At 43.2% G+C, this 12667-nt stretch overlaps 1 protein-coding gene across 5 annotated transcripts in view; it reads left to right on the forward strand.

Annotated features, from left to right (window-relative positions):
- Positions 1-12667, forward strand: part of LOC308324106 (uncharacterized protein) — a 46425-nt gene that overhangs the window by 19522 nt on the left and 14236 nt on the right. For 4 of the 5 annotated variants that reach the window (XM_080776028.1, XM_080776029.1, XM_080776031.1 and 1 more), the window contains 19 exons: positions 60-187; positions 623-788; positions 1200-1387; positions 2392-2494; positions 3127-3960; positions 4599-4753; positions 5208-5313; positions 5465-5583; positions 5974-6169; positions 7095-7297; positions 7609-7705; positions 8025-8120; positions 8798-8992; positions 9086-9210; positions 9535-9637; positions 10627-10703; positions 10980-11088; positions 11492-11839; positions 12018-12113. In XM_080776028.1, the coding sequence (XP_080632154.1) occupies positions 60-187; positions 623-788; positions 1200-1387; positions 2392-2494; positions 3127-3960; positions 4599-4753; positions 5208-5313; positions 5465-5583; positions 5974-6169; positions 7095-7297; positions 7609-7705; positions 8025-8120; positions 8798-8992; positions 9086-9210; positions 9535-9637; positions 10627-10703; positions 10980-11088; positions 11492-11839; positions 12018-12113 (3444 nt within the window). The remainder of the gene's footprint in view (positions 1-59; positions 188-622; positions 789-1199; positions 1388-2391; positions 2495-3126; positions 3961-4598; positions 4754-5207; positions 5314-5464; positions 5584-5973; positions 6170-7094; positions 7298-7608; positions 7706-8024; positions 8121-8797; positions 8993-9085; positions 9211-9534; positions 9638-10626; positions 10704-10979; positions 11089-11491; positions 11840-12017; positions 12114-12667) is intronic. The other variant, XM_080776030.1, reaches the window with a different exon arrangement.

Raw genomic sequence — 12667 nt, forward strand, 5'->3', positions numbered from 1 at the left:
TACCGTACTGTAGTTTCTTAAGATAACCATAATCATTGTCGGTTGTCTCTGTGTGTCAGGTTCTATAAAAGGTGTAGGAATCATGACAGGGCAGGTGTCTCCTTCGAGAGCGTCCAGCGGTGTCAATGCAGCAGCTCACCAGAAGCTACTTGGAAAATCCCTGTCTCTCATTGGCCAAATAACCAAGGTTATTTTAAATAATCGTTTGTAGATCTGCTATTTCTGCTATTTTTACAGTTTTTTGAAAGTATAACGTTGTATTTTGAACCTTCAGTTGATGTTGCACGACTGTTTTATACTTTTACAGTACTTTAACTTGTAGCTGCACTTTAACAATTCTTATTTATTCCTAGATCAGCGGTTCTCAAACCTTTTAATTTCATGGACCACCATAATGCTGAGAGTGTACAATTGGAACCAAATGGACCTGTCCGGGTCAGTTTGGTTCCATTTGAACCGTCAGGGTCCCTTGACAACACTTTGAGAACCACATACTGTCTTACTGTAGATGTGTTTAAATGTAACAAAAAATTCTACGAGAGAACTGAAGGAATAATAATGCTCAACAATCTGTTTATAAACAAATTCAGAAGACCGAAGTGTGGTTTTTTCTCCTGAACAGAAAAGAGTTTTACCAGCATGGATGACAGCACGGGTGACAGCTGACAAAGGACCCGGAGCAAATGGTGGGACGTCATCAGGGCAGACCAAGAGGAAGACCGGTGCTGAACAGAGAAAGAAGAGTCCAAGGAAGAAGAAGAAGAAGAATCACGGTGATGGATCTGGAGGTGGGTGAACATGATGCAGTAGATGAGTTTACATCGTCTTAATTCAAGGACTTTAACAGGCATATTAAGCAACTCAGCATCTGGGGACAAGGAAAGTTAACATACGTTTACAAGTATCCATGGACATAAAGAGGCAACAAGTACTGATGCAAATAAATAAGATACAAATAAATTAGGTAGACGGAAATAAGTATTCAACAAAGCCATGTAACAAATGTTGATTTATCCCCTAGAAGGACCTTAGTCCTTTCTCCAGCTAGGAACCTGCAAATGTGCAAAAGAGCACAGAACCTATTGGGTATTTGGCTACATTATATTACATAATGTAGTAACTGCTTTAGTATGCATTAAGTGAGATCAGATTCTGTATTTAAACCTGTGTACTTCGCTTGATTATTCACATCTCTTCAGAATCAACTTCATCAGAATCAGAATCAGAAACATGGGCTCCTCCAGACTCCTCTGCAGTGGTCAGCCACAGTATTGTGGGTCCTATGTTTCTCATGGGTTCTCCTGCTCCTCCATCGCCACACCGCCATCATGGTAACGACACTGTGACGGAAAGGAAGTTCGAGAACCATGAAAAAGATAAAGCTACGGTAACGTTGAAGTTCAGTGATACTCATAGTGGACACAGTTCTAGTGCTGCAACTGGCATTATTCTATTGATTACTTATCTACTGTGTGTGTGTGTGTGTGTGTGTGTGTGTGTGTGTGTGTGTGTGTGTGTGTGTGTGTGTGTGCGTGCGTGCGTGCGCGTGCGCGTGTGCGTGTTTTTCACATCTGCCTTTTATAGCCCCTTAGATAGAACTTTATGTAGACTTAGATAGCATTTTATATAGACTTATACAGACTTAAATGTTATGTAGTCATAGCACTTTATAGTATATATAGTATAGTATGTATAGTATAGTTTATATATAATTTATATGTATAGTTTCATTATATAGATATTCCACTGTTACGCTCTTAGCTTATGCATGTTTCATGATAACTTTTTATGTATGTGATGTATTGCCATGCTTTTTGTTTTTGCTTATTGTAAATCGCTCTGGATTAAGAGCGTCTGCTAAATGTCTAAATTGTAAATTGTATAGCGCCACCAAGAAGCCAACTTTTTTTATTACTCCAGATTCTGTCCAAAATTTCCGCACATCGTTACATAGTATCTCTGTATAGTCATGTGTTCAAGACGGATCAGTCCGATATTTCATATTCCATCCTAATTGACTAACATTGGCTTCCAAAGTTTGCAAGATTGGCCCGTTTTTAACAAAAAGCCTCATCATGAACACAGCATGCAAATTATGTGACATTTTTCACGCACTTTCCTGCTAGACTGAGGACCAAATCCCACCCTTTTCACATTGGCCTGTTATAGCGCCACCAACAGGTGGATTTTTGCAAAACACATTTTTGGAGCAAAATGCCTCAAATCATCCAATTGCCTCAAAGGCATTTGAAAAAATTAAAGGCTTTTCACATTGACCAATATTATAGCGCCACCAGGAGGCCACAACCTGACCTGGCCTGGTGGAGACCTGTGCCCCAAGGGGCACTTCTTCTAGTTGAATCTCATATTCCTCTGTCTTATTTCAAACAGCCCGAGATGCCCAAGCAAACAGTGCCACTGCCTACAGGGTACCAGGCTTTCCTTAAAGAGTCCCGCATGCGTCGCGGACTTGAGGCTGGAAACGATAAACAAAGTAAACATTTCATTTCTTTCTTCTTCTTCTTCTTCTTCTTCTTCTTCTTATTACTAGTCCTTACCTGTTCGAAGATATGAACAACAAATGATGTACAGTGAGAGTGGGAAATGTGCTTTAATAGATCATATTGATGTATTTTGAGGCAGGTGGTCCAAGCAAAGCATTCTCTCTCTCTCACACACACACACACACACACACACAGTGGAGAGAGAGAGACTCACATGGGTCGTTGTGGTGTAGTTAGGGTGTGAAGGTAGCACGTAGAGTGTAGTGTTCTTCTCAAGCTGGACTTGGAGTATGTGTTGTCGCGAACTGATTTGCCTGTGGATGGTGATGTCATCAGAATCGAGATCTGGAACTATCCATTTAAGAAAATGCATTTCTAACTATGAAAAGTATTAACACGTTGATTACCAGGTGTATAATCAATTTGAGGCAAAGTATTCAGAAAACCCCAAACCACAGAAAGGTTTTTTGGGTGCAATTGAGGACAGGTTATAAAAATACAAATAATAAAGCTTATGTCATCAGACCTTTAAATGTGTTTCCTTCATCATATATTACTATAACACACTTCCAGCTTATTGCTGATCGTTAGCTGACCATATTTCCGCTCTTGTTCTTCCTAGGTTATCCCTCTCCATTGGGGGGCTCAGGACATGCCTCAAGCCCTATCCCAGCCAATGGCCCACCCTCTGGCCCCATGATGCCTGTAGGTCCCCCTGTCCCTGGGTTTGGCCCAAAGGTGGGCAGCAGGAACCCTGGCCAGGGCAAGGGCCAACCCTCTGGCCCCATGATGCCTGTAGGTCCCCCTGTCCCTGGGTTTGGCCCAAAGGTGGGCAGCAGGAACCCTGGCCAGGGCAAGGGCCAACCCTCTGGCCCCATGATGCCTGTAGGTCCCCCTGTCCCTGGGTTTGGCCCAAAGGTGGGCAGCAGGAACCCTGGCCAGGGCAAGGGCCAACCCTCTGGCCCCATGATGCCTGTAGGTCCCCCTGTCCCTGGGTTTGGCCCAAAGGTGGGCAGCAGGAACCCTGGCCAGGGCAAGGGCCAACCCTCTGGCCCCATGATGCCTGTAGGTCCCCCTGTCCCTGGGTTTGGCCCAAAGGTGGGCAGCAGGAACCCTGGCCAGGGCAAGGGCCAACCTAACCGCAGTGGTCCCCAGGGTCCAGGTGGGCCTGGCGGTACGGGAGGGGGACCAGGTGGTTCAGATCAACCCCCTCTTTTCAGCCAGAACCAGCTGCACCAATTCAGCGCCCAGATCAAGGCCTGCAAGATGCTGAAACGCGGTCAGCCTCTACCAGAGCACCTGCTGATGGCTGTGCAAGGCAAGAGGCCCATGCCAGGAATGCAGCAGCAACCCATGCCCAACATGCCACCTTCCACTGGGCCTAGAGCTGTACCAAGAGCTGGTCAAGGACCAGCTCAAGCCAACTTTGCTCAAGCTAACTATAGCAGACAACATGGTGAGTTATTTTTTTCCATATTATGTATTTCTATGGAATTATCACTAAAGAAAACACATTAGTTTCAAACAAAGAAGTTGTATGAAGGCTTAACACAGACGCCTGGTGGAAAGTTGTGATTATGTTGGTGTGCTGCCCCCCCTGTGGGTCGCGACCCTTTGGGGGTCGCCAGATTATTTTCTCACTTCCAAGTGTTAAGGCCAGTTCACAATGCAACTAGTCGCAAGAAACTGCAGCGGTCGGGACTGACCAGTTGCAGACCGGTGTCATGATTTGTAGATGATGGTTGCAAGTAGTTGCAAAGAGTTTCAGTTGCAACTAGTTGTGTTTTGACTTTTAGTTTAGACTGGCCTGTAGACTATTTTTTTTGTTTTTTGTTAATATTTATTTTTGGCTTTTGTGCCTTTATTGATAGTTACAGTGAAGACGGACAGGAAAGAGGGAGAGAGAGAAGGGGAGAGACATGCAGCAAAGGTCGTCATGAACGGGACTCGAACACGCGACACGCTGTCAGGCCAGAGCCTATATGTGGCATGCGCCTGGACCACTAGGCCAGCGGGCGCCCCACATTATTTTTTTGTTCATGTAATTTCTTCTTAGGCTAACCGGAATCATTGTTGGTTGTCTCTGTGTGTCAGGTTCTATAAAAGCTGTAGGAATCACGACAGGGCAGGTGTCTCCTTCGAGAGCGTTCAGAGGTGTCACTGATGTGGATCCCATCGATGCAGCAGCTCACCTGCAGCTACTTGGACAATCCCAGTCTCTCAAGGGCCATCAGCTACAAGAAACCAAGGTTATTTTAAATAAAAGCTTGTAGATCTATGTAGAACTATGCAAGGCACTATTTCTACTATTTCTGCTATTTTTACACTTTCTTGAAAGTATAACATTGTATTTTGAACGCTTCAGTTGATGTTGCACAACTGTTTTGTTATTATTTTACTAACTTGTAGCTGCACTTTAACAATTCTTATTTATTCCTAAATCAGCGGTTCTCAAATCTTTTAATTTCATGGACCACCATCAACACATTTGGGTACATTTGGTTCCATTTGTACACTCAGAGTTACAGACCTGAGAATGTCCATATGGAACCCCCTAAGGAACCGTGAGGGTCCCTGGACCACACTTTGAGAACCAGATACTGTCCTAGATGTGTTTTAATCTAGGATTAAAACACACACAAAAAAATGCTATTAGAAAACTGAAGGAATAATAATGCTCATTCCGTTTATTTCCGTTTATAGACATACTCAGAAGACAGAAGATGGGTTTGGTCTCCTGGACAGACGAGAAGAGTTTTACCAGCATGGATGACAGCATGGATTACAGCTGCTACTCCTTCACTTAAAGGTATCTGTGTGTGTGACTGTCTGTCTGCCTCTCCACATCCGGAGAGGAGTGGAGTGTTTCCAGTGAGTCTGTAACTCTGAGAGTGTACATACAGTATGGAACCATACTGAGTTACACTCTGAGTTTATTAATTGCATGTTGTTCCAATTAGCAGTGGGCAGAGTCAGAGCCCCCAAAAGACCCAGAGCAAAGGGTGGGACGTCATCAGGACAGACCGCCCCCGCCCCCACGGTGAGGAAGACCACTGATGAAGATCACATGACCTCCAAGGTGAGGAAAACCACTGATGAAGATGAGAAAATACCCAAGATGAGGAAGACGAGTGATCATTGCTATGCAGTGTTTGTTCAGTAACAGTGTTAAATAGTTCTGGTTAAAATCTTCATCTTTGCACAACCATCTTCTTTTTTTTTTTTTTTTATAATATATGTTTTATTTGGAAAGTGCAATACAATACATATAGCATTTTTACATATGACACAAGAGCAGTTCCCAAGATTTCTTCTTTTAACCATCTTCTATCTTTTAATTTACATTAGACAGCTTTAAAGACGCTAGATTATCAGTTGGGATCATTTCTTACTACCGGTACTTTTTTTGAAGACCTCACTGATTTCTGTGAGCCATTATGCATAAACACACTGTCTTATTTTAAATTAGGAAGCAGAACATGTCCTTCTTGGTGCCTGTGATTCACACAAGGAGAAGAAAACACACAATGATCACCTGCCCATGAAGAAGATCAGTACACCGAAGAAGAGTACACCGAAGAAGAGTACACCGAAGAAGAGTACACCGAAGAAGAAGAAGACTGGAAGAGGAAAGTATCACGGTGATGGATATGATGATGATGGAGGTGGGTGAACATGATGCAGTAGTTTACATCGTTTTAATTCAAGACTTTAAAGACATATTTAACAACTCTGTAGCCCTGAAACATGACTGTCATGATTATCATGACATCCTGTAGGTGCCTGTAGGTCCCCCTGTCCCTGGGTTTCCCAAACGGGGTTCCCAAATTTCCCAAACGGGGTTCGTTTGGGAAATTCAAAATGCCTATATCAAACACACCCAGTGCCACATTCCTCCCGGCCGATAGGGGCGCGTAGTTGAAAGCCAATGGCAAATAAACAAACATTTTATTAAACAACGCGGGATGCAGCAATGCTAATCGCTGTACCAGTACATTTCTAACACCCGTGGCACATGTGGTGAGTACTTTATATTATAAATCTGAATGTTTATGTACACGTTTACAATGTAAATGTAGCGATCGCGTAAAACAGGCGGGAGTTAAGCCATGACGCTCGTGAAGTACGAGCGTCATGAACCATGGCTAGAAATAAATTAGAAATAAGTATTTAACAAAGCCATGTAATATGATAAATGCTGATTATTCCCTAGATGAAAGCTTTCTTTTCTCCAGCTTGGACTGGGATATCGGTAAATTAAAGTAAAATGGTAAATGGTGCATTTATATAGCGCCTTTATACAAGGCGCTTTACATAGATTGTGCATTACATTCACCCATTCACACACACATTCATACACAGATGGCGGTGGAAACCATGCAAGGCACCAAACAGCTCCACATCAGGAGCAATTAGCGGTTCAGTGTTTTGCTCAAGGATACTTTGAGGTTACTCTGGGGAGCCTGGGTTCGAACTAGGAACCTTGCTTGTTACCATCGGGCCACTCTACCCCTGAGCCACCACAATTTAACAACAAACTTTTCTGTATTTAATCTTGTGTATTTCGCTTGATTATTCACATCTCTTCAGAATCAACTTCATCAGAATCAGAATCAGAAACATGGGCTCCGAGTCCTCCAGACTCCTCCGCAGTGGTCAGCCACAGTCTTGTGGGTCCTATGTTTCTCATGGGTTCTCATGCGGTACCTGCTCCTCCGCCGCCACACCTCCATCATGGTAACGACACTGTGACGGAAAGGAACGAAGAGAACCATGAGAAGGATAAAGATACGGTAACGTTGAAGCCCCATTCAGTGACACTCATAGTGGACACAGTTCTAGTGCTGCAACTACCATTATTCTATTGACTACTTATCTACTGTGTGTGTGTGTGTGTGTGTGTGTGTGTGTGTGTGTGTGTGTGTGTGTGTGTGTGTGTGTGTATTCAATTCTCAATATATTAAACAATGTGTTTAGTTTGTATCACCTTATTTGTATTCTACCTTATATTGGGCATTGTTAGCACAGTCTGGCATACCAATATTTCACTTCATATGACAAATATGTCCTTGAAACTCATATTCCTCTGTCTTAATTCAAACAGCCCGAGATGCCCAAGCGAACAGTGCCTACGACAGGGTACCAGGCGTTCTGTAAGGAGTCCCATGTGGGTCAAGGACAGGCTGGAAACAATAAACAAAGTAAACATTTCATTTATTATAATTATTATCCTACTATAAATAGCAAACCTCTGTCCTCAAAACCTGTCTATTCTGCCCCGTTCACCTCAGTGGCTGGAGCAATTGATTTGAATTTGCACACGGGCATTGACCATTAGCAAAAGCATCAAATAACAACGCCAGTTTTTCACGTTCCCAAAATGATAAGCTGTTTATTGTGAACACAATAAAGGACTTTGATTTATGGCCTGTGTCCACAAACGTTTTATGAGCTGGAGGGCGCTTTGGATATCATCTCCATAGCAGTAATATATGTATTATTTTAATTATGCCCTTGCAGTGCAAAAGCTTCAAGACAAAATTGACCCCTGTGCTGCAGATGACGAGGGAAGAACAGCCCTCCACTTTTCTTCCTGCAATGAAGATGAGAGCATAGGTTGGTCAGCTTCTTGATTAACCTGGACAATGAATGGACATTGATTCACTTTGATCTCAGTATTGTGAACTGCGGTAATTTCTAAAAAATAAACAACCTACAAAGCCAAAGCAGTAACTGTGTTTGGACACTCCAACTATGTATCCCAAAAGTGAAATTTGCCTTTGTGATTTTGGGGGATAAACAATTACCTCAAGAACAGATACAGTATACATAAGTGTAATATCACTTATGCCGATATCTGATTTGGCTGACCAGTTGAAACACCTTCTTTTTTTTTCACTTAATTTTTATTGAAGGAAGAATAGACACAAACAAAAACTCAACTAAAGAAAAAGAAAAGGACAAAAAGTAAAAGAAAAGGCTGCATTTTTCATATTACAATAAACATTCAATGAAATTCTATTGCAATATCGCTAGGCTGAGAGAAGAGATTCCACTTTTCCCATTTTTTATAGAATTTATCCTCTTGTAGTCTCAGTATGAATGTTAGTTTTTCCATAGAATACAGTTTTGTTCGTAGTTACTGCACTTTGGCTTTGTAGGCCATATGGCTATATAACTAAACTTATATTATCCTCATAATGTAGTAATTGGTTCAGTATGTGTGAAGTGAGATCAGATTCTGTATTTAAACTTGTGTCTTTAGCTTAATTTGTCACATCTCTTCTGTACAGACACCTCCAGAGTGGTCACTCACCCTGTTGTGGGCCCTGTGGTCACTCACCCTGTTGTGAGTCCTGTGGTCACTCACCCTGTTGTGAGTCCTGTGGTCACCCACCCTGTTGTGAGTCCTGTGGTCACCCACAGTCTTGTGGGTCCTATGTTTCTCATGACAGAACCTTCTCCGCCACCGCAATACCACCGTCAAGGTAACGACGATATATATATTGAAGCGGTTAACCATGTACGAATGTAAATGTCCTCAGAGAATATTATATCCTTGATGTAATGTTACTGTGCAGGAGCACGCGTGGACGCCCTGGATCGAGCCGGGATGACCCCACTACACCTGGCCCGCTCCAAGCTTAACATCCTGCAGGAGGGAGACTCGCAGAGCTTAGAAACCCGTAGAGGGGAAGTTACACAGGTAACATTAGTTAAAGTAACTACAACATGCATTTGAAAACAAGCAAGCTACAGTAACTGTATGTGTATGTCCTGTGTATTTGTACTGTATGTTATGTTGCACCTACAGTATGTGTATTTAGTACTGTGTACTTGCACTGCTGTAATGTTGTAGTTGTATGTATAGGACCCCCTCTAAAACGAGATGCTGCATCTCAAGGGGCCATCCTCTCAATAAAATTCACATGGGTATTGGATTGGTACTTGTTATAGGTAATGGAAAATCCTCCTAGAAAACCAATGGAATAATAATGCTCAACAATTTAATGTCTGTTTCCGTTTATAGAAAGAAGACAGAAGTTTGGTTTGTTCTCCTGAACAGAAGAGAAGAGTTTTACCAGCATGGATGACAGCATGGATTACAGCTGCCTCCCTCTCTTCACTTAAAGGTGTGTGTGTGTGTGTGTGTGTGTGTGTGTGTGTGTGTGTGTGTGTGTGTGTGTGTGTGTGTGTGTGTGTGTGTGTGTGTGTGTGTGTGTGTGTGTGTGTGTGTGTGTGTGTGTGTGTGTGTGTGTGTGTGTGTGTGTGTGTGTGTGTGTGTGTGTGTGTGTGTGTGTGTGTGTGTGTGTGTGTGTGTGTGTGTGTGTGTGTGTGTGTGTGTGTGTGTGTGTGTGTGTGTGTGTGTGTGTGTGTGTGTGTGTGTGTGTGTGTGTGTGTGTGTGTGTGTGTGTGTGTGTGCGCGCGCCATTTGTACATGCTCATAAAGGGTCCATTTACCTCAAGGAACAACAAGGGTCCCTGGACCACACTTTCTGACCCACTGGTGTACCAGAGTGGTTCCAGTGAGCCAGCATGCACAATATCAGCACTAGTATCATTGACACTGACTCTGTTTGTCCAGAATTAAACTGATATTAGTATCTTTAGTAACACCTGTGAAGGAAATAAGGAAGAGGCCCAATTTCTTAACAATATTTCTTAACAATATGGCCAATTCTGTTGTTTTTGTTTTGAACTAAATTCTGGGAATTGCAGGCCCATAGGTATTGCTATATAAACAACACTACAGATGGATGTTACACAGTAGGACTTCCCAACTTAGGAAAGACGCTAAATGGCAACAAAACGCTCTGTTTCCTTTGAAAAGCAATCTGTATCCTCATGCCTTCATTCAGTGGGTCCCAACGTGAGGTCCAGAGGGATCCTCAGGGTTCCTTGAGGGGGTTCCAAATGAACCCTTATAGGTCTGTAGCTCTGAGAGTGTACACATGGAACCAATTGGACCCTTACAGGGTCTGTAACACTCAGTGTACAAATGGAACCAAATGGGCTCGCAAGGATCCATTGTATTCTGTCAGAGTTAGGAGGTCTCTGAAATTTAATTTAACAAGTCTACGTAAAAACAAATCCATTAATTGCATTTTGTTCCAATCGGCAGTGAGCAGATCCAGAGCCTCCAAAAGATCCGGTGCAAATGGTGGGACGTCATCAGGACAGATCGCCCCCACCCCCAAGGTGAGGAAGACCAGTAATGAAGATGCACGCAGTCCTTCTCAAAGAGTCAGTTCTTCTAACCTTCTTGTGTTATTTTCAAAATGTGAAATTACAGTTGGTGTAAGTGCTATTCATGTGTTATAAGTGCTATCTACAAGTTCTAAACGCACAACGCTCGTTCCATTTACATATTTAAAGATGCTAGGTTATCAGCTCAGATCATTTTATACTTTTTCGAAGACCTCACTGATTTCTGTGAGCCATTATGTATAAACACACTGTCTTATTGTAAATTAGGATGATCATCTGTCCAAGAAGGAGAGCAAGAAGAGTACGACGATGAAGGTGATGGACAGGAACAAGGAGAAGAGTGGAAGAGGGAAGAATCACAGTAAAGGATCTGGAGGTGGGTGAACATGATGCAGTAGATGAGTTTACATCGTCTTAATTCAAAGACTTTAAAGGCATAATAAACAACTCGGCATCTGGGGACAAGCAAAAGGCAGATATCTTTCTAAATGATGTACATAGCTGTAAGCATGAACATAAATAGGCAAGTATCTATACAAATAAATAAGATGCAAATAAATATGGTAGGTGGCACGCCACTGTTAATCTCCCCTGGAAGAATTATGTGATGTCATTGTTATGTGAATGATCTTAACCTGCGTCTAGTAGTTTTGGTCAAATGTGTTTTCCTACATCATATGAAGACACTATAAGACACTTCCAGCGTATCCCTGGTCGTTAACTGACCATATTTCCTCTCTTGTTCTTCCTATGTTACCCCTCTCCATTGGGGGGCTCAGAACATGCCCCAATGGAGGGCAGCAGAGACCCTGGCCAGGGCATGGGCCAGCCGAACCACAGTAGCGTTGGTGGTGCGGGACGGGGACCAGGTGGTTCAGATCAACCCCCTCTTTTCAGCCAGAACCAGCTGCACCAATTCAGCGCCCAGATCAAGGCCTGCAAGATGCTGAAACGTGGTCAGCCTCTACCAGAGCACCTGCTGATGGCTGTGCAAGGCAAGAGGCCCATGCCAGGCATGCAGCAGCAACCCATTCCCAACATGCCACCTTCCACTGGGCCTAGAGCTGTACCAAGAGCTGGTCCAGGACCAGCTCAAGCCAACTTTGCTCAAGCTAGCAGACAACATGGTGAGTTATTTTTTTCCCCTCCATAATATGTATTTCTACTGAATTATCGACTAAAGAAAACACAATAGTTTCAAACAAAGAAGTTGTATGAAGGCTGAACAGAGACCCTTGGTGGCAAGATGTGATTATGTTGCTGTGCTGCCTCCTCATTTGTAAACCATTCTGTTCTCATGTATAGCGTACATTCCAAGTATGCCTCTTCCTGGACCTGCAAGCCTTCCTCCAGGCATGCCAGGGAAGCCTACCGACAGACCTCCCAAATCATGTCCCAAAGGTAAAGCTACTTGATAGGTCAAGCGGCGCGATTACATACAGTAATCTGTTATATAATGTATCAATAATCACCAATAATATAATATACCATCACTCGAGGGAGGGGGAAGAGAGCTACAGATCTCGATCGAGCGAAGGGATTTTTTTTCTTCTTTTTCCCCCCCTTTTTGTTTCTTTTTACCTGCAAAACCAAAGTGAAGCGATTGAAACAACTGGATACAAATAAAGTATATCTTTAGGTTTGAACGCACCTAACTGCTAACTATAGCAGACAACATGGTGAGTTGTTTTTATCAGCTTACAGAGCTTATCAGTGATAGCCCTGACTCCCTGAGTGCTAGTAGCGATGTAGTGGAGAGATTTTCACGATTGGCTGGCCTCCAAGCCAATGGGAATCTAGCCCTATACGGCCAATGGGACACTAAGCCCCACGGTCAATGGGACGCTAAGCCTGCTCTCCTCTCCACCACAGCACCATGACTAGAGACTGCACACGCAACTACAGAAAGCCCCACTAAGGTCCAATATGCAAGAGAATGGAATGCAAGCTGATAT

Source organism: Protomyctophum bolini, assembly GCF_963924005.1.
Source record: "Protomyctophum bolini genome assembly, chromosome: 11".
Taxonomy (NCBI): Eukaryota; Metazoa; Chordata; class Actinopteri; order Myctophiformes; family Myctophidae; genus Protomyctophum; species Protomyctophum bolini.